This window comes from Octopus sinensis, linkage group LG1 (assembly GCF_006345805.1).
Source record: "Octopus sinensis linkage group LG1, ASM634580v1, whole genome shotgun sequence".
In the NCBI taxonomy this organism is placed as follows: Eukaryota; Metazoa; Mollusca; class Cephalopoda; order Octopoda; family Octopodidae; genus Octopus; species Octopus sinensis.
Window position 1 is genome coordinate 103,513,079 of NC_042997.1, and position 27,879 is coordinate 103,540,957.

A 27,879-nucleotide genomic window follows, 5' to 3' on the forward strand; every position below is an offset into this window, starting at 1 on the left:
ATGGATGAAGATATAGCAAATATAAGCCAGGATTCAGACATGGATAAACTGCAGAAACAGCTAAGAATATTGGGTAACACAAGGAGAGTCACTATGGAAGAAATCAGAAATATTGTTCGGAAACAAGTGTATGTATTGAAAGAGATATTTCTCATAATTAAGTGTACAAAGGTATTGTGTAAGTTCCAGAGAATGAATATTAAAAGTTTAGGAAGGAGTGCCATTATTCTATTATGATCTTAGAGAGGAGCCTCTTCTTATTTGGTTAGATCTCCAGTCTGAAAATCCAATCATAAGTTAATAATTTAAACATGAATGGATTTTGACACCAAAATTCCCTCCCTGAATATACAAACATGAAGACTTCATTTTCCATGAAAACATGGTGTGGATATATATATAGTCACTGTGAGAATATATTAACCTCTTAAAGGGATGATTTCATTCAAGATACATTGGTTTATTAACTTATATTGTTGCGAAATAGCTCTTCAATATAAATAAGTATTTTACAAATATTGAATATCATTAAGTAAAAATATGAAGAGTTTAAATGGATATAAATTAATTTATTAATATATTGTTAATTAAACCTATAATTGTTTCAAGTTACACTCAATACAAATTACAAACCTATAGAAGTAAAATAAGTTATATATATATATATTGGGGAAGAGTTCACAAAATAAGACGAAGACAGGTGGTGTACAAAACAAACAGATGTATAAAAAAAATTTTATGTTTCAAGTCTACGCTCTTCTACAGAAAAGGACACAGAAAAAACCCCAATAAAAACAAGGAGAGAAAAATGTGTGTAGTGGCTACTGATCTACCAATATATATATATATATATACATGAGTGAATGGACAATTGAAAGAAGAGTACCCCAGTACATTTATTGGGAGTTACATGTATGGATCAAAACAGTTTGATTCCGTGCTACTTCAAGTTCCAAATCTCCTGAAGCTTATCATCAGGCAGTGGAAATTCAAATTTTGCTTCATTAGCTTTGAAACTCTAAGTAGCATGGAATTTATATATATATTATATTATATTATATTATATATATATATATATATGGATTATAGTACTCTGTGTCAACCAATATTCTGTGCATGTTTGAATATACAGATACAATACCAATATCAATTCCTTCTGGAAACTATCTTAAGTATGTCCTTGAGAACGATTATTTATGTAATCTTTTTTGCCCAATATTTTAAGGAACTTGTTGAACTTTTTTATGTCCTTAACATGTCCCTGTTACCAAAGACTGTATATATGTAATGTAGCAATTTGCAACAACCAATAATTAACGCAACCAAACTTCCACATGTTACTTTTGACAATCTTTTTCCAAAGAGTGAAACCGGTAAAGTAAATAAACATCTATTAAATTGCATTTTCAAACCTTCTTTCGTATATAATTCCACTCATGCGGTACCCCACAACTCCACTTTGTTTTATATATATATATATATATATACACACACACACACACACACACACATATATATATATACATATAAAGTTAATCCAAATATATATATATATATATATATATATATATATATATTATATATATATATATATATACATATATATATATATATATGTAGGTATGTATGCATGTATATACATACAGGGGTTGGACAAAATAATGGAAACACCTAGCATCATAGCATCATATCTATAAAACTATCAAAAGCTTGTTTATTTTTATGTTTTTTATTTATTATTAGTGTTGCTTAATATGTTTTGGTAAAATTGCTGTTTCTTTTCAGATATCATCAGAAAATGGTAATTGAAATTCATTAAAATGACAGGTTTATTGGACTTCAATTGTTGGTGCTCGTATGTCAGGTGCTAACATAATGAAAACAGCTGAAATGTTTGGTGTATCAAGAAATACTGTCTCAAAAGTAATGACAGCCTTTGAGAAAGAGGGAAATACCACCTTGTCAAAATAAAACTCCAGAAGAAAACCAAAACTTTCAGATAGGGACCGTTGAACTCTTACATGAATTATTAGAAAGAATCACAAAAGTACAGTTCCCAAAACTACTGCAGAGCTTAATAACCACCTCACGAACACAGTTTCCTCAAAAACTGTTTGCTGGGAGCTGCACAAAACCGGATTTCATAGGAGGGCTGCTATCAGAAAACCACTACTTTCAAAAACAAACATTGCAAAGTGTTTAGAGTGGAGTAAAAACCTACAGAATTGGTCCTTAGAAAAGTTGAAGAATGTTATTTTCTCAGACAAGTCATCCTTTACCATATTTCCAACCACTGGCCGAGTATACGTGTGGAGATAGCTAAAAGAAGCATTTGACCCAGACTGCCTTTTCTCCAGCTGTTACAAATGGAGGAGTATCTGTGATGTTCAGGGGTGGGGGGCTATGTCTTGGAAATCTGCCAGCCCAATGGTCTCCCTTCATGGCAGAATTAATGGTCAAGACTATTTCAACATTTTATCTGATCAAATTTATCCTATGGTTGCGGAACTGTTTTCGGAGGGAAATGCAATCTTTCAGGATGATAATGCACCAATTCACACAGCTAAAATTGTTACTGAATGACACAAGGAACATTGTAGTGAAGTTGAACATCTTATCTGGCCATCACAGTCCCCAGATCTCAATATTATTGAACATTTATGGTGCATTTTAGAAAAACAAGTAAGGAGTCAATATCCTCCACCATCATCACTACAAGAACTGGAGACTATTTTAGCTGGAGAATGGATAAAACTCCTTTGGAAAGAATTCAAACTTTGTATGAGTCCATAGCTTGTAGAATTCAAGCTGTAATTACTGCCAAAGCAGTCCTCCCCCATATTAAAATTCATTTGCTTGAAATTTTAAGGTGTTTCCATTATTTTGTCCAACCCCTGTATATTCACCTGATGAAAATGTATTTTTTTCACATGCTGTAACAACTCTTTTCATCAATAAAAAAAAACACACCTGAAACAGCTGTAGGGAGTGAACCACTATCCATATGTTGTTATTTGTTTTCATTCACCTAACTCAGAACCTACAATTAACATGGATCTGAAGTCTATTGAGTATAATACAATTGATGCAGTGTTTGTACCTAGGTTCAGTCTTGAAAGTCATGGTATATTCAGTATGATGGTTGTGATTGGACATGCAACTGGAATATAAATCCGTCTTTACTTTGTTATGTATGTATATATTCCTCTAATGTTGTTTTGTAGTGGTCTTATTGACATGACCTTGGTGCTTTACTGTTTAAGGATCTGATCCACTTGAATCCTTAACTTTTATCTATCTATCTATCTATCTACCTACCTACCTACCTACCTACCTATCTACCTATCTATCTATCTATCTATCTATCTATCTATCTATCTATCTATCTATCTCTATATATATATATACATATACATACATACATACATACATACACATACACGCACACACACACACACCATACACATATATATACACACATAACTGTCGAACAATGAGAATGAGTGCTCAACATTGCATTGTTGGATAAAATTTCCTTATTTGTGTATTAAGGCTACCATTGGTGTCATGTTAAGAAAAATTTCTTAATATTATAACAAGTTTTTAAGCCGATCACATGGATAATGTTTATCTCCATTCGGGAGTTTTCATCCAAAATGGAGATGAACACCATCCTTCCATATGTGATCGACTTGAAACAATTTTAGGATATTAAGATATTTTTTAACATGAAACCAATGGTAGCTTTAATACACAAATACACACACACACACACACATATACATGAGAGAGTGAGAGAGAAATAGATAGATAGATAGACAGATAGATAGATAGAAAGATAGATAGATAGATAGATAGATAGATAGATAGATAGATAGATAGATAGATAGATGGATACATAATACACACATACATTCATTCATACATACATACATACATACATACATACATACATAAACATACATGCATACATACATACATACATACATACATACATACATACATACATGCATAGATGCATGTGGATACATATATGTACGAATATATGTCAGTATTGTATGCATATAGCAAGAACATAAAACTTCTTTAGCAGATACATTTACAATGTTTCAGAACTGAACATGACCAACTGAAGAATGATAACGAAGAAGTGAAATTATTACTGCAATTAGTGCAAAGTGAGCGATATGAGAAAGCTGATTCGAAGATTCATAAGAATTTATATCAACTTGCAGACACATATGATAATGTTCAGCGAAAACTTTTGGAAACTAAAAAAATTATCACCCAATTAGATAAAGAAGTAAGTAACCTCTTGTATTACTATATTCACACATGTCTGAACTGAACAAAATTAAATCTTTATCCATAATTACATGTAACATATATATATACACATATACATACTCACACAAACATGTATGTTCTCTAAGAGTATAAATACATATGCAGATATATGTGTGCTGTAAAAAGTACCATTCAAGCATGATCATTACCAGTGTCACCTAACTGGCACTTGTGCTGGTGTCATGGGAAAAACATTCGAGTGAGGTCGTTGCCAGTGCTGCTGGACTGGCTCCTGTGCAGATGGCACATAAAAAAACACCATTTGAACATGGGTGTTGCAAGTAACACATGACTGGCCCTCATGCTGGTGGCATGTAAAAGCACCCACTACACTCTCAGAGTGGTTGGTGTTAGGAAGGGCATCCAGCTGTAGAAACTCTGCCAGATCAGATTGGAGCATGGTGCAGCCATCCGGTTCGCCAGTCCTCAGTCAAATCGTCCAACCCATGCTAGCATGGAAAGCAGACATTAAATGATCATGAAGATGATGATGATGTGTGCATGCAAGCATGCATAGAAAAACACATTTCCACAACCTGACTATGTATTGACTGAATATATTGAAGTCAGTGTAATATAGAATTTATAGTAGAAAGATCCTGCTTAAATTATATCCAACACAAGAGTGTTCTCTCAATAACTGAAACCCAACACCTCTCCATCTATATCTTAAACATACTACTCTCTAGTTTAGTGTCCACAAACTTACTTCTCTGTCAGAGCCATTTTTGATTTTCTGAATGTTGTTTAACTCATATGTAGAGCTTATTATTGACAAACTCTGCCATTTTAATTTTAATAAGATATTAAATGAAATAAAAATATTTTAGACAGAAAATTCATCCCCCACCATGTATATACAGATACTTAAAAATACATACATACTTTCATTTATATAAACATAAACATACACTGTATATGTGTATATATATATATATATAACTTATAACTTTTTCCATGGGTATGAGTAAGTATTTCATTTATGTCTTACGTATTTATCGCTGACGAGGAGAAAATTCTTATGAATTAACTCTGAAATTGGGACCAATATGGTAATAATGGAATTTTTTAGAAATTTTTGTCGGCTTACTTCGAGACACATTTTAATAGTGATAAATTATATGGTTATTGACAATTTGTCTATTTTCGGCATATTTGGCATTAGAATTTTTTTTCTCTTGCCCTTGTTTATAAGTTGTTTATAAATTTAACCGTTAAAGGTATTTTTTTAATATGCTGGCCATTGATAAAAGTTTTTCGAAAAATTTTATCCTATATTAGATGTATGTATATATATATATAGGTTATGAGAGGTAATGGTGTCATTGAGACCCAAAGATGGCAGGTAATGCTGAATAAGTGCTATAGATGGACCGTAGTTAAGTTCCAGGTTCGGTGATTATGTGAATAAGGGGTTCAACATTGGTCATATGTCAGTGTGTGTATATAGAATTTTTTTTTCATAATGAGATAAAAAAACCAAGGCTGTGTAGATTTTAGAACATTTATAGATAGAAGGTCTTACAGCTGTTTCCAGGATATTTATTATATCCCTTCATTGGAGACAGTGCGAGAGGATGGTTAAGAGATAGTTCATTTAGATAAGATATAAAATAGAGAGTGAGGTGGAGGACATAAAAGAAAACAAATGTGAGATATGTAGGGATATTGCATTTGTAGATACATTTTTTTAGGCAGAATGGTATATAAGATTCCAATACCTTCTGAGTAAAATCCAATAGTATTTAAAATTTTAAATACTATAGGATTTTACTCATAAGGTATTGGAATCTTATATACCATTCTGCCAAAAAAATGGATCTATAAATGCCATATCTCTACATATCTCACATCTATTTTCTAGATGGTGTAATTTAATTGTTCATTTTGAATTGATAAAAGGTGTTTTTTTCTAATTATATATATATATATATATATATATATATATATATATATGGTGTGTGTTGTGTGTGTGTGGTGTGTGTGTGTGTGTGTGTGTGTGTGTGTGTGTGTGTGTGTATATAATATTATATATATCTCCACAGATAATGTTGGTTACTTGTTACCCCAGTAGTATCCAAAGATGAGCAGAACTTTATGAGTGGCATCAAAACATAATAAAAACAGGCTAGTGGGTTATCTGGTACTGCTACAATTGTTTCATTAAGAGTTTTTATTGTGATATACTGATAGTACAGTCAGGTGTGTATTGTAGTATGCACAACATGCAAAAGATTATGTAATACATAATGTGTCAGCTCATTAGGATTGCCAATTATACAAGCAAATATGATGAATCAATAGCTTATGAACACCTATTGATTCATCCACATCACAATGAACACTTATGTTGTTCCTTAAAGTTACATAATACGTATTCAGTGAGTCTTTTGAAACATGTTTAGCATGTAACAACCTTTTCCATTCCCTTCACTCACATATATAAATGTATGTGTATATGTATGTATATATGTATATATATATACATATATATATATATACTTTGATACTTTGATACTTTGATAGGTTTCGGCCATTATTGGCCCAGGCCATGTCTAACTTAAAGCACACCTGGTGAAGTCTTTCAAGTCAGAATTTGGGCACTATGGCCACTCAAGTAGAGAGTTATTGTTTACAGAGACATATCCAGGTGTAGGGGGTTTATCGGGATTTCTTGAAGGAATCTGTCCAAAGACTTCTTGAACCCTATAGGGTCAGTTCTGTTTTAATGTGTTTTGGTGTAATGTTAAAGAGAGCGGGGCCATTGAGGTGAATAATTGTGCCGTATTGTTGTTATGAGATGAGAGTGCGATTTTGTTTTGGGCGGATGGCACGGGGCCCAAGCCTTGGATGTACCTTAAAGGTGATGCCAACATCATTTGGGCAATGCTGATGGAATATTTTCCACATCATGCAGATGATGTAGCGCTCACGACGACGTTGGAGAGAATAGAGTTTTAGCTTTTCTAGCCAACCCCAATAGTCGAGGCCTGTCATGCCATCTATCTTTTTGGTGATTGCCCTTGAGGTGCTTCAACTTTTATGATACCTTGTATTGTGTGGGGAGACCACAGTGGACAACAGTATTCAAGGTGGGGTCGGGCAAAAGTGGAGAAGAGAAGGATAATGGTGGTGGATATCTCTCGACTGGAAAGTTCTGAGAATCCAGGAACACATTCTGCGGGCCATGTCAACTTTGGTGTTTATATGAGTGCCCAGCTTACGTTGTTGTCCACAATACTCCAAGTCTCTGATGTTGTTGGACGCCGCGAGAGTTTCACCTGAAGGAAGGGAGTATGGGAGTTTCAGGGCATCCTCTTTTCCAAAGTGGATTAGCTCAATTTATCCTCATTCAGCAGCATATTGTTTTTTTCTGCCCATTGGATAACAGCCAGTAGATCTGACTGAAGGCATGTCCGGTCACTCGCCTCATTATGACCTTCTGTAGCTTGGAGTCATCTGCAAGATTTTATGTTGCTGTGCTTGATGATGTCATAATGTCATTAATGTAAATGATGAAAAGAAGTGGGCCCAGCACAGTGCCTTGCGGAACGCCACTACTGACTTTGGCTGGGCTTGATTTTACCCTTCAACTACAACATGTTGAGATCTGTCTGTCAGGAAACACTTAATCCATTCAGTAACTTTCCAGAGACACCAATGTTGGATAGTTTTTTCAATAGGATCTTGTGATCGACCCTGTCGAAGACCTTACTGAAATCAAGGTAGATGACATCGGTGTTGGAGCCCTCTCCCAAAGCTCTCAAAATGTCCTCAAAGTGATGCAGGAGCTGCGTTAGGCAGTCCCTTCCATTACGGAACCCATGTTGGTTGGAGATCAGCCGTCTGTTGCTTTCCAGAAATTGGATTATTCGAGATCTCACCACCCTCTCAAATACCTTGATGATATGAGAGGTGAGTGAGATCGGACGGTAATTCACTGCAAGGGACTTGTTTCCCTTTTTGAAAACTGGGGAACAGACTGGGACAGAAGGTTTTTTTGGAATATAGCCAGCATCCAGTGAGTTTCTCCACAGATTAGCAAGGGAGAGATGCAAGTGGTGTCGACACACCTTCAGGACACAAGCAGGGAACCTATCGGGGCTACTGCTGAATTGTGTTTTATTTCGTTTATCGCCGCTAAGACATCAGGGGCACTAAACGTTATGTCCGATATAGTGTGTTGGGGGTTGACATCACTGATACAGCCCAGATCGGCCATATCAGGATTGCTGAAAACAGAGCAGTATTGTTTCTGCAGTATCTCGGCCATGGATTTGGCATTATCTTGGAGAGTGCCAGTTTCGTCAAGTGGAGACAGTGACCCTGCGTTTCCTCGCAAATGAAAAGAACACTTTGGGGTTGAGTTTGATTTTTTCAATGGCCCACTTCTCCTCAGCTGATCTTTGGTTATTGATGAGGGTCTTCATGCATTGTTGGAGGTTATATTTTTTGGATTCAAGCAGTGCGATAGCCGTCGAATGTGTGTGTTGCTGTTGGCAGTACTTTAGTTTGTTAATTTTTTTGTTTGTTCTTTTTATTTTTCTGATAATGGTTTTTCTGTTTTGGGGGATTCTGCACTTTTTGTTCACAGGTCTTGGTGGGGAGTGTTTTGCACATATGTCTGTGACGGTGTCTACAAAGATCTGCCAAGATGTTTTATGGTTGGTGGAGAGTGTTGTATGTGTAAAGGACCAGTCAACATTTGATAGCTCGTTCCTGATTGCATCCCAGTTGGCTTTATGGAGATCCATGTTGTCAAATGGGGTGGGCTGGAGGAAGGTCACTAGGATAGCTTTCGGCTGGTGGAATTTCATGTTACAGAGAACCATGTCATGGTCTGAAAGAAGGGTTTTTCCACTGTAACGTTATGTATAGTGTTAGTGTGGTTACTAAACACTAGGTCCAAAATGTTCTGATGTCTTGTTGGTGCAAGGACAAGTTGGGACAAGAAAAACTCATTCAAGTCGAAAAGTGACTCTGCTGCTTCTTTGTCAGCGGTTGAGGCGGGAGTGCTTGGTTTCAAACAGTTTGTAGTCCAGTCAACACAGGTAGATTGAAGTCTCCCATCATGAGTATGTTGCTAGAATGGCACTGTTGAATAAAGCACTTAATGCTGTTGAGGCATTCTTTAAAGCACAGTATGGGTGTTTGGGGCGGGCGTATAGAGCCCAATTACTGTCAGGTCATTGGCTTTGTTGTGCACGGTGACTGATTCACAGTAGCCGTTGGAGAATATACTATTTCCATCTGCTGTAAATGAATCATGCAGGAAAATGGCAGTTCCACCCTTCCTCCTGCCGATACGATCCGCGCGGATGGTTGTGAAATTCTTCACTCTCACTTCGGCTTCCAAGTGGGAGTTGTCAAGGTGGGTCTCAGTGAGAATGAAGAAAGGGATGTGGTGTGAATGGTACCAACCCAGTCTTCAATGAATTGGACCTTCCATTTTGTGCATTGATGGAAGGGCTGACACCTTGTGCATTGAGTAGGAATGTGGAGGTTAGTGTAGTGGCTGGTTTTGATGTTGCAGGGGGCTTGGATTTTTTGTGTGTGTTAGTGGCAGCAATGTGGGGAATTGGTGCACTGGGGTAATAGCATAGGATGGTGTTGAGTGATGGCTAGAAGTTTTTGTGTATCTCTTTTGCCATGTTCAACATGGCTAAAAAACAATTTCCTGCTTAGGGAGCAGTTTTGGCTGGAGGTGTGGTTGCACTGTTGGATAGGGTTGTAGTTTCCACTTTTGTTGTTGTTGTTTTTTGTGTCTTCCTGAAAAGACTGGACCAGCATTACTGCAGCATGGTGTGTTTCTATTTTTATTGTTATTCAGGTTTGTGTGTTGGCTTGAGGCCCCGTTTCTGTTTGTGCGTCGGGTCCCTGGAAGATGAGTGAAGGGACAGTCACTCAGTAGACATGTTCTCTCACGTTGGGAATACCGGCAGATTTTGGGACTCCGAGTTGTGTGTGTTTTGAATTTCAATTTACTATTTGGTGGTGTTGATGTTATTGTGGGATGCGTGCTTTGGCCTTGGCCGGTAATGCGTCTAGTGCCGGGTAGATGCGTGAAGATGCAGTCACTATTTGTGCAGAGTCTCTGGCGCAGTGGGATCGTGTGTTGACCACTTGTGATGTTTTTTCGGCAATCTCATTCAAACACAAGACATTTAGATTTTCTGTTTGGGAAAGAGAGAGCCATGTGTTTTATTAAACATCAATTTCGTTATCAGACCATTTCGTCTGTTGCAGGCCTGCAAGTTAGTCATATTTGTTTTTCTTTTGTTTGTTTTCCTTTTGATTTTTGAAAATTATATATTCTTTCTTATATATATATATATATATATATATACTGTAAAGCTACACAACTGCAGTATCAGACTCAAAAGAGCATCTCGTGTATATATATATACATACATACATATATACATACATATATATATATTATATATTACATATATATATTTTTATATTATATATATATTATATATATATATATATATATAATATATATATATATATATATATATATTATTAAATATATAATATATATATATATATAAATATATATATATTAATATTTATTTATATATAAATATATATATATTATATCGTTTTAATTATAATATATATATATTTATATTATATCTATATATATATATATATATATTATATATTATATATATATATAAATATATATATATATATATTATCTATATCTATATTTATATATATATATATATATAAATATATATATATATATAATTATTTATATATAAATAAATATATATATATTTAATATAATTTATATATATATATATAATATTATATAGATAATAATTATATATATATATATATAATAATATATTATAATATATATTTATATATAAATTATTATATATATATATATTTATATATATATATATATATATATATATTTATATATATATAATTATATATATATATATAATATATATATATATATTATAATATATATATATTATTATATATATATATATATATATATATTATAATATATATATGTAATATATATATATATATATGTATGTATATATGTATGTATGTATTATATATATATATATACACGAGATGCTCTTTTGAGTCTGATACTGCAGTTGTGTAGCTTTCTACAGTATACCCATGTTAAATATGATATACAGAATGACATATAAACACACACACACACACTACTGTTCTTTTTATGAAATAAATTCTTATTAGCTTTTATCTTGTGAAACAAAATTATTTTCACTAAACCCTTGTGGTTTTTTGGAACTAACTTTGAGAAATATTGCTCTGATTATTTGTTGATCAAATCTCAAATCAGTGCATTTTATTTCCCACAGATCAATAGTTGTCAAAAATCAGCTGGTTTAAAGCGTCAAATATCAGAAGTGGATCCGAAACTCACAAAACAGGAATCATTAGAAAGACGTGCGAATGTCACAGAGGACCGTTTACAAAGGGTCATTACTCTTTTATTATTGCCTTTTCTTCTTTCAAATATATTCTTTTGTTAGAAATTGTATGGTTAGTTATGATTGCCAGGCAAAATGTCTTTCAGTATACAATTATTTCCCTCCATGTTCTGACGAACCCATTTGATACTATCCTGCCCAAAACCACTGCTGTTTCTATGATACAAAATTCTTGCTTAAAGTGTTCTTATATGAAACCTTCCTTTAAATTTTCTTGTATGGAAAATTTGAAAACAATTCATTGGGAATTGAAGAACCTTCAACTGGTTTGAAGAAAATTAAAAAAATTGGATATCTGTCCCAAATACCAGTTTAACAATGGTTTAAATTTTGACACAAAGCCAGCAGGTTTAGGGAGAGGGGCTAAATTGATTAAATTGACCTCAGTGTTCAACTGGTATTTATTTTATCGACCCAGAAAAGATGAAAATCAAAATTGACCCTGGCAGATTTTGCATCCAGATGGACAAAATACCGCAAGCATTTTGCCCAATGTGCTTTTGATTCTGCCCGCTTACCACCTAAAATACTAGTTTTATAATGACAAAGTAAATGTGACTAAATTCTTCATTAGTTTAATAATTAAAATGAAGGCAGTGTATTTCAACAGAAAATTTGGTAATGAAGCATTATCCCTTTGAGATTGATAAAATATATTTCAGCTATGTAGTAACTTCTACTTTACTATACCCCTCCACCAAAGGTGTAGTTTTGTGCCTCTGTAAAACACAATCCTTTATGTGAATAGTTTATGGGTAGTTGATTCACTAACTTAAGTTTGCTATGAGGGAGTCCTAGTATGGTCTCTTGATCTGCTAGAAATATTCACCAGATTTTCCATTGCTTACATCTTACTGTCTTAAAAAAAGATGGGATAATCATAACAATATCTAGAAATAAGTCACAGGAAAAGGTTACAATTTTAGCTAGGAAAAAAGTAACATTTAAATTAAATATAAACTAGTAAAAGTAATAAAGCAAAAAATATTTCAAAATCAGTTATGAACTGACAGTATATGGTTTAAACACAATTTATATATGATAGCATTACATATACGTGAAAAAAAAAAAAGCAGTTCCTTTAATTCAATTTATTAATTAAAATAAGGCAAAGAAACAAAAAATTTAAGTCAGTCATTTATTGACAACACATGACATGTACAGATTGAAAACATCTTACACAGTATTGTGTTTTTACCTGTACAGTATACATTTAGTACTGATGACTAAATTGAATATCCCAGCTGAGGTCAAGAAGAAACTCTTTCATAGTCTTGTGGCTGGTTCTCACATTGAGTTATACACAAGGTATAAAACCATTCTAGTTAGTCAGGGCAATATGCAGCATGTAGGGGCTTTCTGAATGGCATGCCTGACAAAACTTTGCTTTCAAATCTTTTTTTAGTGCAATCCACCTTATAAGCCATATCTCATGTGGCCCACTTCTCAAAAGGGTTTGCTTATGGCCATTGTAGTTGCATGTGGTGAGTTTTTTTTTTTACCTGGACTTGCTATGATTGCTAGGTGAAAGGACTTTCAGTATATGTAATTCTTTCCTTCCATACTCTGAATTTAAATCCTTTACATATCAATAAAATATCAGGTATGAACTAGCATTTCACTTTTCTTTACCCTTCACCACAGTTTTGAGCAAGTGTGAGAAAAAAAAAAAAGAGAAAGAAAGAAAGAAAAGTCTTGTAAGTAGATGTTATGTTGACTGTTGATTCACTAACTTATAAATTGCTATAAGTAAGTCCTAATCTGGTCACTTGATCTCCCAGCAATATCAACCAAATTTCCTGCAGCTTACACCCTTCTGTCATAAAGAAGATGGCATTTAGGAGAAAAAGTTACAGTTTTTTTGCTAGGTAAAAAGTCATTGAGAAGAAAATCACATTTTATTTATACCATATAAACCATTAAAGTAATATTTATAGAACAAAATATTAAACGAAAAATAAAAATGGAATGCCTATGGCAACTTGAAACTGTTGCAAGTGGGTTTTGTTGGCTGATCTGAGTTGATAAACGGTTGAGTTGATGAAAGAAAATGTGTTTCTTTGGCTATGTAAAGAAGTAACTGACAATAATCATGAGCAATTCACTGAAGATTTTTATTATTGCACGTAGGCGCAGGAGTGGCTGTGTGGTAAGTAGCTTGCAATATCTCTACAACCACATGGTTCCAGGTTCAGTCCCACTGTGTGGCACCTTGGGCAAGTGTCTTCTGCTATAGCCTCAGGCCAACCAATGCCTTGTGAGTGGATTTGGTAGACGGAAACTGAAAGAAGCCTGTTGTATATATGTATATATATATGTATTTGTGTGTATGTTTGTGTGTCTGTGTTTGTCCCCTTAGCATTGCTTGACAACCGATGCTGGTGTGTTTACGTCCCCGTCACTTAGCAGTTCGGCAAAAGAGACCGATAGAATAAGTACTGGGCTTACAAAGAATAAGTCCTGGGGTCGATTTGCTCGACTAAGGGCGGTGCTCCAGCATGGCTGCAGTCAAATGACTGAAACAAATAAAAGAGTAAAAGAGATAGGGTTTAACTGTGTTGGTCTTTTACAAATTATAACAGGTATTGAAAATCATATATAGTTCAAATTTACAGAAAAACAAAAGATGAAGACAGATGTAGGTACAACAAGCAAGTGTATTAGTATATCATCATCATCATCATCATCGTTTAACGTCCGCTTTCCATGCTAGCATGGGTTGGACGGTTCAACTGGGGTCTGGCAAGCCCGAAGGCTACACCAGGCCAGTCAGATCTGGCAGTGTTTCTACAGCTGGATGCCCTTCCTAACGCCAACCACTCCGAGAGTGTAGTGGGTGATTTTATGTGCCACCGACACAGGTGCCAGACGAGGCTGGCAGACGGCCACGCTCGGATGGTGTTTTTTATGTGCCACCGACACAGGTGCCAGACGAGGCTGGCTGACGGCCACGCTCGGATGGTGTTTTCTTATGTGTCACCGACACAGGTGCCAGACGGGGCTGGCGGACGGCCACGCTCGGATGGTGTTTGTTATGTGCCCTCAGCACGGAGGCCAGTCGTTGCGATACTGGCTACGATCACGTTCGGATGGTTTTCTTATGTGCCACCGGCACTGGTACCACAAGGATACAAATTCCATTGATGTTCATCTATTTTGATTTGGTTCGATTTGATTTGATTTGATTTGATTCGATTCTCACTTGCCTCAACAGGTCTTCACAAGTGTCACAAGAAGGAAGATATGCACAGGTGGACTGACTACGTCCCAGGTAGGGGCCACGGATTATGGCTTCACTAGTCTTGCCGGGTCTTCTCACGCACAGCATACTTCCATAGGTCTCGGTCTCTAGTCATTTCCATGGTGAGACCTAACGTCCGAAGGTCGTGCTTCACCACTTCGTCCCAGGTTTTCCTGGGTCTACCTCTTCCATGGGTTCCCTCAACTGCTAGGGATTGGCACTTTCTCACACACCTATCTTCATCCATTCTCGCCACATGACCATACCAGCGCAATCGTCTCTCTTGCACACAACAACTGATGCTTCTTAGGTACAACATTTCTCTCAAGGTACTAACGCTCTGTCGATATATATATATATATACTAATACACTTGCTGGTGTGTGTGTGTGTGTGTGCGTTTGACAATCAGTGTTGGTTGTTTGTGTCCCTGTAAATTAGTGGTTCTGCAACTGAGGCTGATAGACTTTAAAAATAAGCATTGAGATTGGCTTGTTTGACCAAACCCTTCAAGGCAGTGCTCCAGCATGGCCGTCATCCAATGACTGAAACCAGTAAAATATAAATATAAAACAGTGCATATGTATTTTAAATGACTGCTGTTATGACTCTACCACGATGAAATCTTAAGCAATGTTTCACATCAGTTTCATTTAATATCAGCTCTTTGTCTCTGTCTGTCTGTCTCTTTCACTCTCTTACTCTCTCTTTTCTTTCTTTTGCTAATCCATTTCTTTTTGTTCGAAACAGCAAATGGCATACTTCCACAAGCAGCTATCTCACAACATCAAGTTGAGAAAAGAAATTGATAACATTCGGCAAGAACGGAAAACTTACGAACAAATTTATAGTCGGATGTCTAATGAATTGAATAGCATACGCAAAGATAGGAATGCCATGCTCTCTGATGCCACACATTTTTACAAGGAAAGGTCAGTTGTTTAACTTGTAATTAACCCTCTTCAATTTATTGCAAGGCCATCTTTTTAACAATTTGGTGATAAGAGAGTAGCTAGAGTGTGCACCGTCTAGGGAAGTGCTTGAGTCTACCACCCCATACCTAGATATGCCCCTATAGAGGCTTACACAGACCCACAAGTGTTGAACCCACAGAAAGTGTCACCCAGAGCAGGTCACCTCTATTGCTTCTCCCACCAGCTGTGTTACTTCTTCGCTATCAGGGCCCTTTGTTAGCCAACAACAGCACTTTCATAATAGCGTACATTTATGTATCAATTATTAAGGTGGTGAGATGACAGAATCAATAGCGCATTGGACAAAACATGGAGCAATATTTCATCTTGCTCTTAAAATTCTGTGATCAAATCTTGCTGAGGACAACATTACCTTTTGTCCTTCCTGGAAAACAAAGTATCAGTCGAGTACAAGGGTTGATGTAATCAACTAACCCTTCTCCCTAAGATTATTGGGGTTGTGCCAAAATTTGAAACTAAAAGCTGCAAGCTGGCAGAATTGATAGCATGTTGGAGCCAAATTGTCTATTTTCGACAGAGCCTTCAAGTTTGTGGTTGTACCAATTTTTTGGTTTGTCAAATTCATACTTGTTGCAAAGTGATTATTATTATTGTTGTTGTTGTTATTGTTGTTTTTATTATTATTATTAATATTATTATTTATGTAGAGAAGAAGCACAAATAAAACTCATAAGTCTGCAAGAACGCCAAACAAAAGACCTTTCACAACATCAACTGGAAATTCGTAAGTATGACCAAAAAATTCATCATGATGATAGTCTTCAAGAATTCATTTCCAAAAAGACCAAAACACATCATTGCCTGAAAGAAGATAGGACTATTTCCTTAAAGAAAGGTAAGATACACAACGATAAACAAAACCATTCTTTGTTTTTTTTGACATTTCAGGGTGACTGTATGTATGTATGTATGTATGTATGTATGTATGTATGTATGTATGTACGTACGTATGTATGTATGTATATGTATGTATGTATGTATGTTTGTATGTATGCATGCTAGACAAACTGATTGGTGGCATTTCTTCTGGCTTTACGTTCTGAGTTCAAACTCAACCAAAGTTGACATTGCCTTTCATCCTTCCAGGGTCAATAAAATAATGGGCTTCTTTTAGTTTCTGTCTACCAGATCCACTCACAAGGCTTTGGTTAGCCCGAGGCTATGGTAGAAGACACTTGCCCAAGGTGCCATGCAGTGGGAATGAACCCGGAACCATGTAGTTGGTAAGCAAGCTACTTACCACACAGCCACTCCTGTGTATATTTAAAATGCATTAAGTAATCATCGTATTCCAGTTTCCTTCACTTTTTGATGACTAGCAGACGAGTGACTATCTTTTGATACAGACACAACACTGGCTATGCTTTAAGGTTTTTTGGATAAAGTTTTCAAAAATAACCCAATAAATCTACCATCAATTCCATGAAATATTTACAGGTCCAGTTAGTTTTTATTATCAAGGCAGCAAGCTGGCTGAAGCATTAACACTTTCGATGTAATGCAATGCAGCATTTCTTCTGGTTCTTTATGTTCTCAGTTCAACTCCTTTTGAGATTACCTTCACTGTCATCCTTACAGAGTTGATAAAATAATGAACAAGTCAAGCACTGGAGTGAATGTATTCAACTAGCCCCTTCCCCTAAAATTGCTGGTTTTGGGCCAAAATTTGAAACCGTTGGGCCTGGATGGCAGAGGCACAGCACGATAACAAAGAAGCTGAGTGCTCTCTGATTCCTGGCTGATGAATGCAATCTTTCAGCAGCACTCTCTTTACTCTTTTTACTCTTTTACTTGTTTCAGTCATCTGACTGTGGCCATGCTGGAGCACCGCCTTTAGTCGAGCAAATCAACCCCAGGAATTATTCTTTGTAAGCCTAGTACTTATTCTATCAGTCTCTTTTGCCGAACCACCAAGTTACGGGGACATAAACACACCAGCATCGGTTGTCAAGTGATGTTGGGGCGGAGGACAAACACAGACACACAAACATATACACATACATATATATATATATATATATATACATATATACGATGGGCTTCTTTCACTTTCCGTCTACCAAATCCACTCACAAGGCTCTGGTCGGCCCGGGGCCTTAGTAGAAGACACTTGTCCAAGGTGCCACGCAGTGGAACTGAACCCAGAACCATGTGGTTCGTAAGCAAGCTACTTACCACACAGCCACTCCTACACCTATGTACTTCTATGCCTATGCACCCCTACACCTATGCACTCCCACGCACTCTGCAGAATTAGTTTTGAGGAGTTGTATGCTTGAGACTGTGACTTTTGAGGATTACCTCAACAGTTTGCCATACCTCTCAGACAAGAATGTTGAGTATTGACAATTGCTCCTATCAAAATGCCCACTTAACTAATTCACTAATCTAGTCTCTGTAAACTTAACATTCTGGGAAAGATACATTCAGATAGTAGTAATCAGGGTCATGCCTATGAGGTCTGTCTAAGTCAACCACCACAAATTTGTGGGAAACCTATGCTATTCTTGTCTATGCTTTGTCCATGACCACAATGGCACATTTGGGAAATCCAGTCAGTACCTGTTATTCAGTTGGAAACATCTGAGCAGGTTTGCAAGACTTTTTCACCTACTGTTCATGCAATCCCTGTATACAATTAAAATAAACAGCTCCAGCAACCTGTCAGCACTAGAGAGTGTGATGTTCCTAGGAAAGCATCCAAATGTTCAAAGGAATCTGGTCTCCCCAAATTTGTCAGGACATACATAGCTACTAATCTGTAAGAATGGCATTCACTACTGATTATATTCAGTACCATTACCTTACCTTCCGGGTTCATGAAAATGGTCCATATTTCAAGGTTCAACCCTTTTCAAAACAATACTGATACTCTGCCACTTGTTCCTGGCAGCTTTGGAAATGTGTACAACTTGTAGCCACTGAAGGTAAGATGAAGGCCCATGCCTCAGAAATTCTCGTTTTGCTGATAACTGTCACATCTGTATCATGTACTCTGAGGTCATTGAGTGAGCAGCTCTGTTTCCAAGGTGATCCCTGGCCATGTGCATTCATACTGCCTATTCTGAGTATGGACATATTCAACAAGTAGGAGGAAAGTGAGAAGGACTACCTACTTCATTTCTGTGGAAGGACAGGTGTTCTCTTCTTCCAGTTATTTGTGTGTGCTTCTGCAAACAGTTCTTTATAAAGCCTTTTCCTCATACTCGCTCAAAAATTTACCTTTCATTTAGAATATTTTGCTTTCAGTTTATTTTAAGTTTCTTCGACTGTTTTTATAATTTCAGTAAGTCAGGATATTATGTACTGGTGTGATATTGTCATTGTGAGTAATATTTGTGTTGATGTATATATTTTATTGAGTCTCTGTTTGTGGTTGATGGCGCTCCTGTTAGATTGCTTTGGTGATGCTGTTTATGCCATTGGTGTGGATTGGCTCATATTTTCATTTGTTGTATTTTTTGTTGTATTAATGTTGGGGGTGTTTGTGGTGGTGCTAGTTTTACAAATGTGGGTGTATATTTGTTTATTGGTTCTGTATCATCTCATCTAAGCTGTTCATTTTTTATTTTGGTCTGATACAGCTTTTTCGTTTTCCAGTTTTTTCCTCTACTCCTTGACAAGTATCCATTCTGGGAAGCCTCACAAGGCAAGTTTCCACATTGAATCATATCTATGGTATGGGAAATGGATATATCGGTGTAATTGAATATATCTGTTTATATTTGTAATCTGGTTGGCTGGTGTGTTAGTATCTCTTTAGGTCGGTGGTGTGAGCAATATTTGTTTGCAGATCTGTGGTGTCGGTACCTACTGTTGTTACTGTTTATGTTTTTGTTCCTTTCAGTGCTGCTGTTGCTGTTTTTGGTGCTTCTGCTCTTGGTACTAATGCTTTTGATGCTGCTGTTGCTTTTGTTGTTGATGTTCATGTAGCAGTGAAATCAATGGATAGAAAGCTCTTAGATGGTTTGTGTCCCCACCTATATAGCATCTCAGCTTTCTGCTCTCTTCTGCTATGAAAAGGTGTAGGCCATTTTGGGAGGCTGAGTAAGTCAAGGATAGCCATCATGCATTCTTAGTTTGTTTGAATTACTAGTTCCATTTCTATGCCTGATCAATCTTCCTCTTCTAATTTGTGGATTTGCAAAATACTTGTCGTATTTTCTATGGTTTATAATTCAGCCACTACCAGCAAGGAAATATCTACTTCAGCTGGTACCGCAACTTCCCTTATCTCTATAACTCTCCAATCAATATATATGTGTTGGAATCATGAGCTGTTCCTCATTCCTTAGAGTTATTAAATTTTCCTTTGCCTCCTTTTTGGCTTGAAACCTCACCTTAACTCTGCAAAGTGTCTTCCACAATCAATGAAGTTTTATTCCCAGATTACTTTAAGACACTTCAAGGTGAGCCTACCTCACTTGCTCAAGTCACCTTATTTTGAGTTTGTCATATTTACATAACATCGTTTTCCATTGGATTTCCTCTTGGAGTTGTTGTATTTTTAAATAAATTATATTATTATTTTTGATGAGATTAGTTTTGACATTTCTTAGCTCTTGTTCTAATAAATAAACTGTCTGTATTTCGTTTTTGAATTTGGTTTGCAAGATTCTTTATATGAGTTCGTGCGTTGAAGAATATTCTGTTGTGTCTGGGGAGAGTCATTTTCTTTTTGTGCCTTATGATGTAACACACTCTTATGATGTAACACACTTATGGTGTAACACACTCACCGGTAAAATTTCCACTTTTTTCTTATTTTTATTTTCCTAAAATTTTCGTTGCATCTTGCAACCTTTTCAATAGTTTTGACTCTCTGTAGTCTGTAGTTTTCTACATGCATTCATGAACTCTTTTTCGTTTTGTTTGCAAAGCTCATGCTTCATTGTTTACTCTTTCTATTGTATTGTAGTGATAGAGGTTGTGTGTGTTTCAATGTTCTCTTTGTCTTGCTTGTCACTGTTGTTATAGTTGTAGTGGTGTAAGGAGTGGTAGATAGGTGCATCTCTGATCACAAGCAAGAGTAGTGAGGGAGCATCATAGTCATGGGATAATTCACTTCTGGAAACATGGGTGGTTTGTTCAATATCCTTAAACAATTCCTATTCATGGACCTTTTGAGTAGGATGGGCTACTCGACCTGAAGAAAATTATATGCTGTCTATCTTGATATAAGGTCACCATGTCATGCACATATGATTGTGATGCATGTGTCTAGTGTACCCTTATCAGACCGTATACTGATGGGTATATTGAGTTTTGTATATGTGTATTCCAGTGTCACTTTGAGAGTTTGCACTGCTCTCTCACTCAATAATAATAATAATAATAATAATAATAATAATAGTAATAATGACTAGGTTACTACAGCGAATATTCTGCTCAATACCACAGATTTGCTTGTCAGTTGTTTGACCTTAACTAGTTGACCATGTCCCTTAGTGGCTGACGATATGTGCATCTCTGATCATGAGCAGAAGTAGTGGGGGAGCATCATAGCCATGTGTTCAAAGGAATTCTTGGAGGTTTGGATAATTCACGTTTGGAAACATGGGTGATTCGTTCAACATCCTTAAACAACCCTTATTCAGGGACCTTTTGAGCGAGATGGGTTACTCGACCACAAGCAGAAGTAGTGGGGGAGCATCATAGCCATGTGTTCAAAGGAATTCTTGGAGGTTTGGATAATTCACGTTTGGAAACATGGGTGATTCGTTCAACATCCTTAAACAATCCTTATTCAGAGACCTTTTGAGCGGGATGGGCTAGTCGACCAGAAGAAAATTCTAACTGGGCCCCACCTGCAAGGTCATGCACTGTTTATCTTGATATGAGATCATCATGTCGTGCACATATGGTTGTGATGCACGTGCCTGGTGTTCCCTTATCAGACGAGTAGTCATGATGGGTATACTGGGCTTCGTATATTTTACCCCAGTGTCACTTTGATGGCATGCACTGCTCTCTCACTCAATAATAATGACTAAGTTACTTCCTGATTTCAGAAGTGAAAGACTTTGCTACAGCAGGACACCAGCTTGAAATATATGATAAAGCCCTTCGAAGAATTGAAGAAATTACTGAATTAACAGATACTGAGTCAATTATCAGTAATTTTAAGGCTAATGAAGAAGAGAATTTCTCTCTCTTTAAATATATTAATGAACAAAATGCAGAGCATGAAAATCTAACAGAAAGCATCAGAGAATTACGTCAGAACATATCAGAATTGGAAGAGATCAGTGAAGGCAAGCAAGCTAAGCAAGAGGATAAAATTCTTTGTGTTAAGGTTTGAGAATGACTTTATTTTTAACTTTGTGTGTAATACTTGTATGAAGAGTGATGACAAAGTCTGTGGTGATTGAAGGAAGGCAAAATATTTGGAAATGAAATATTACTTCAATATAATTTTTGAACGGCTACACACACACACACACACACACACACACACACACACACACACACACAAGTGATAATCTTAAATGTGGGTATACGTCTTTTAGTATGCTGTTTAAAGCCTGTTCATAGTATTTGGCTACCTGATGTCAGCATCTCATCCATGAAGGACTGGTGCATGATGAATTGAAATGATCATAGTGAATAACAAAGAGTCTCGTGAAATCCATTTTCTTTCTCTCATATTTTTATATACATATATACATACATATATATATATATATATATATATATATATATATACATGCGAACATACATATATATACATATACACACATATACAAATATATGTGCATACAGACGTATATAAGTACACATACACATGCAAGCATGCATGCATGCACACTCACACACACACATATATACCTTTCGAATGTTGGACTTCATGGAGGCAATGACAAATTACAGAATTAAATATGTTTTTTTTTTTTAATGTTAATAGTTTTATGTGACTATGTCATTATTTTTTTGCAACAGGGCAAAATTTCAAAATCAACTGAGCACTGTGACAAGCAAAGACATTCACTGACTGAAAGAAGGAAAGTGTTTGAAGAATTCTACCATGGAATGGAGTCATTATATAACATTCTTCAGTGTCCTTCATTCAGAAGAGATTCCTTATCAAATGATTCCAAAACTGATGAAAGGGCCATTCAACATCTCATGAATGGAATTGATCAGAAAGTCTCAAAATTAATATATATCAACCAGTATTTAGAAACTTCGGTAATGCTAAAGCAATACATATTTTGTGTTTAATATTTTGTATAAATACATTAAACAATGAAATAATGAAGGCCTAAATTTGCATATAAGAACCTGGGGCTATTTAACAACCCTTTAGTGTTCAGATTGCTATCTCAAATTTAATATTTATTAATTCACATTGTCTTGAATCAATCATACATTATCTTGTAGTTTTGAGATATTTCAATGTAATGATTGTATATTTTTAGAATTACATTGTGGTTGGCATTAGGAAAGGCATCCAGCTGTAGAAACCTTGCCAAATCAGATCAGAACCTGGTGCAGCTCCCTTGCTTACCAGTTTTCAGTCAAACTGTGCAAAACCCATGCCAGCATGGAAAGTGGATGTTAAATGATGATGATGATTGTAGGGTAGGTGCAAGAGGCCAGATTTTGACATTTTGAGCATAAAGCAGGTAGAATATTTGGGCCAGATATGATTGGTTTAAATACTTAAGGGTTAAGATATTTTTTAATAAAAATTGCATCTTATATGCCATTAAATATGGTAGTTAACATTTCAGGAAAGTAGGGCAGCAAGCTGACAGAATCGTGAGCATGTAGGGCAAAATGCTTAGTGGCATTTTGTCTGTCTTTACGTTCTGAGTTCAAATTCCACTGGGACCAGCTTTACCTTTCATTCGTTTGGGGGTTGATAAAATAACTACAAGTTCATCACTGGGGTCGGTGTAATCGACTAGCACACCCCACCGAAATTGCTGGCCTTGTGCCGAAATTTGCAACTAATATTTCAGGAGGGTACCCTTTGTCAGAGATGGGTATTACCTTTCACTCTTCAACAAAGGATACTGTGTTACATTAAACAGTTCCTCTTCCATTTGGTAAACTCATTTAGCTCCCATTGAACTTTTCATATTCATTAATTACCAACATAGACCTTCACTAGTTTCCTTGGATCCTACTGTTTACTTTATCTAATAAGTGTATTTTACAACACTATGTTCTTCTCTAAATCTGATAATGTTCCTTTTCTGTTTTAGAGTGGAGATGATTTCAATAGCCAAGTGTGTATTAGTGGGAGGTGACCAGCATTTCAAGATAATTATCAATGGATGATTTAAGGATTTAGTTTTCATGTATGTACTGATATAGTAAAGAAATAATGCATATTGGGAATGTGTGGTTAAATCACTCCTACACTATTTATACACAAGTCACATTTTCTACTCTGTTTAGGCACTACCCACTGCTCTATTTACGCACAGTTTTCTGTTGTTTGTGTGAACACTTTAAAGTTTGGAAAGTCTTTGCTTAAAGATTTTGGGGATTTTATATACTGTCTTATATATATAGTACACAGGAAGTATATATTCTCTTAAGTTATTTGTATTCCCTTCACTATGTTTATTACCATGCACCTATGCATATCTTGTTCAAAAGAACCTCTACTCACTTCAATTCAACAAAGCCATTATTCTTCTGAATATTCCTTCCATTCTCAAAACAACACACCTAATTTCATTAAACTCTTCCCATTCTCTCTCTCTCTCTACAAAGATATATCCTGATTTTTAGAAACATACTATAGTGGGTCCTATTCCCATGATGGCCAATCTCTCTAACATTGCTAAATATCATTCTCTAGAACATACTTCCAATATCTCTGGTGTGATAGCAACTGCTGTTAAAAATAAATCTGATGGGCTCTTCTCCTCAATAAATTCAGTGAAACCTTTATTGGCCCCCTTAACTGCTGTAAAGTTTCCATCCATATTTGGTATGCAAATCCCTTGATAAAACTGTCTGCGTGCTTCATCCATCTCTTGTTTCTTGAATTAACAAGAGATCTCCATCAACAAATCACCATGGTGTGGGCTGATGGAACTCTCTCAGAATCACAATCTATTAACTCTTGAGTTTGGTTTTGTACCACCTCACACATTTTTCTATGCATCAATGATCTCCTTGAGAATAACCTTCAACAAAGCCCACTCCTGTGTAGTGACACCTCCATTCATTCACCTCTAATTTTCCTCTGTACCCAGGCATCATCTGCATGCAATCTAGACCCCTCACACTTAACCTACACTGACTCAGAGACTGTGTAGACATTTTCAATAAAGCCATGCTGATTTTGTCTCTTTCACTATCGCAATGGTACCATTATTTTATATATCAAGAAAGGATAATTGTACCACCAGTATGTTTAAACAGAATGCATTTAGAACAATCAATACTAATACAAATGCTAAGACTTACCATTACTGAGGATCTCTCCTGGCAAATGTTGGTCTACAACATTGCAAAGACTGGCTTTTCTCTACTGGGCCAGGATAGAAAATACACTCCCTCTGCCCAACAACTATTCATCCTCAACAAAGCTCAGCTTAGATTCACAATGGGTTACTATTCTCACATTTAGGATAGTGATGCTGCTACATACATGTTATTTTAGATTGCATAAAAAATCTGCTATTCACCTGATTGGTATGAGGTTGTTCGCTAACATCTGGCTCATAGTCATGGTATCTTCTCCATTTGCCTTTTATATTGCTACTTTTTAGAACTGACTAGTCTCATGTCATCTCCATTTAGGTCCATCAGACCTATTCCTCCCCTCTCACCATGCATATTGTGTCTTTCTTCTAGACCCTACATTAATTATTACACCTAGCCATTCCTTTTTAAAACATCAGCCCTCTGGGTAACCCTCACTGCACATGTTTTCGGACTGTTATTAACTTCAACTGTTCAAGAGGAATTTCAATTGCATTGCTCTCACTCGCTTGCACAGCTTCTGCATTCGGACAAAATTAATAAAAAATTATTTGTCTATAAAGCAAAATTAATTTGTTTCGATACTTATGGTTTTGAAACTGTAATAGTATGTTAAACGATAGTATACAAATCAGAAAGATGTATGTTGCTATTTTTGGGAATACTTAGAATCAGTGTCTTACAAACATTTAGTTAACATAGATTTTGATTTGAAAACAGTAAAATTTTAAGAAGTTTGTTTGGAAATATAGACTTGATGGAATGTTCAAAATAGAAATATAATGGAAACTATACTGTGGAGAAATAATTCATTATCTTACAAATTTACTGTCAGTTATTTTAGTTGCAATTAAAGAATTTAATTCAACTGAGATTAAGTCAAATTAAGTCAATTAGGAGTTTGATTATGATTGATACAGATAATACTGAGGTAAATTTCTTACATTATATTGTGTGCATTCAAATAAAAGTAAAATAGCTGAGTGGGTAGTTTATTAGACAAGTATTTCATCGGTCTTGAGTTGAAATCAATTGTAGACATATACATGTCTATATGAGATGTTTTCTCAAGGCAAATACTACAGTGTTGTGGCTTTCTTATTGTATATTCATCTTAAGTAAGATATACCAAATGCTGTTCTGAACAAATATGGTTTCTGTTGCTAATAATGAACTTTTACCTGATGGCAGGCATTTTGGTATCTTACAGAAAGGACACTCGCTTCTAGATTTTTACTTTGTTTGTTATTATTGTTTAGCCTTATGTTAACCCTGATCAAATTAACTTTTCAATGATGTTCCAGCCCAAGAGTATTTTCCAGTGTATTCTTCTTAACTTCAAGATGGTAAGTGGGATTTAGAGAGACTGTGTCACCAGTCTGGAAGTACTAAAAAGACAGGCATAGAAAATATTAGTTAAATTTTTGCTCCCCTACAAAAGTTATAGCATATTTGAAGAAGAAAAATTCAATTTTCCGATAACTTATTTATTGTTATTTTTTTATTGAAACACATAAAGTACAATTGATGAACAAACTGATCTAAAAATATAAGCTTTTTACTGAAATTTTGACTAAAAGAAAAACAACAAAAACCTATGATTAATGGAATCAGTCATTTTTTTAAATATAAAATTCAATAACTATTTTTGTTCCTGTTTTTCTAATTTATGATTTTATAAAGAACATCTTGTGGTTTGCAATAGGCATGTCTGCCTATGGATTTAGGTGGTTCCTAGATTTTGTTTTGATGTACAAAAGAGAACTGAATCCATATGATGACAAATATGTTATTGCAAATAGAATGATGATACATTCTTTTGGTCGTAATCTCTTAAGGATTAAATCTACATAGTTTTTGGTGTGCTTGGAAGAATAAAATTGTTTTTAAGAGTTACTAATTTCATTGTAAAAAGTGATATTAATGAGGTAAAGTATATATTTTCCCTCTTTACTGCCCCCATTGAAATATGATCTTGCACCCTTAGGGTTTGCAAGCAACCCATGTAGGGCCCTCTGTTGTAGTCAAACATAAACTATTACAAATTCTTTGATATTAATAGATTTACTTTTTGAACTATGAAATGAAGTATTTTGATTATTATGGTTATAGTGTTTTCTTTTGTCTTTTCCCATTTATTATAGAATAAAAAAAAGAGAGAGATGTTTGAAGACAACAAGTTGTTCCAGCCGTCAGAAAATTCATGGAATTTCTTGAGCATGGTTCCACCAAATTTTGAATGAAAAATACTTTTATACTTCATGAGTACTCTTTATCTAGTAAGTTTATCAACAACCCCCATTGGTTAGCTGGATAAAATACAAGATTCCAGTTGTAAGTTTCTATCTTAAATGTAG

At 35.5% G+C, this 27,879-nt stretch overlaps 1 protein-coding gene across 1 annotated transcript; it reads left to right on the top strand.

Annotated features, from left to right (window-relative positions):
- On the top strand, positions 1-27,879 carry LOC118763197 (coiled-coil domain-containing protein 63-like). The gene is made up of 8 exons (XM_036502661.1): positions 1-128; positions 4,114-4,303; positions 11,709-11,828; positions 15,831-16,012; positions 16,723-16,910; positions 22,087-22,370; positions 23,015-23,263; positions 27,667-27,879. The coding sequence occupies exons 1-8, from the start codon at positions 1-3 to the stop codon at positions 27,763-27,765; spliced, it is 1,440 nt and encodes a 479-aa protein (XP_036358554.1). The 3' UTR covers positions 27,766-27,879.

Bases quoted from the DNA above. Each gene is read 5' to 3' on its own strand.
- LOC118763197 (XM_036502661.1), top strand. From the start codon at position 1: ATGGATGAAGATATAGCAAATATAAGCCAGGATTCAGACATGGATAAA. The intron at 4,304-11,708 runs GTAAGTAACCTC...TATTTCCCACAG, and splicing joins TCACCCAATTAGATAAAGAA to ATCAATAGTTGTCAAAAATC. The intron at 16,013-16,722 runs GTCAGTTGTTTA...TTATTTATGTAG, and splicing joins ACACATTTTTACAAGGAAAG to AGAAGAAGCACAAATAAAAC.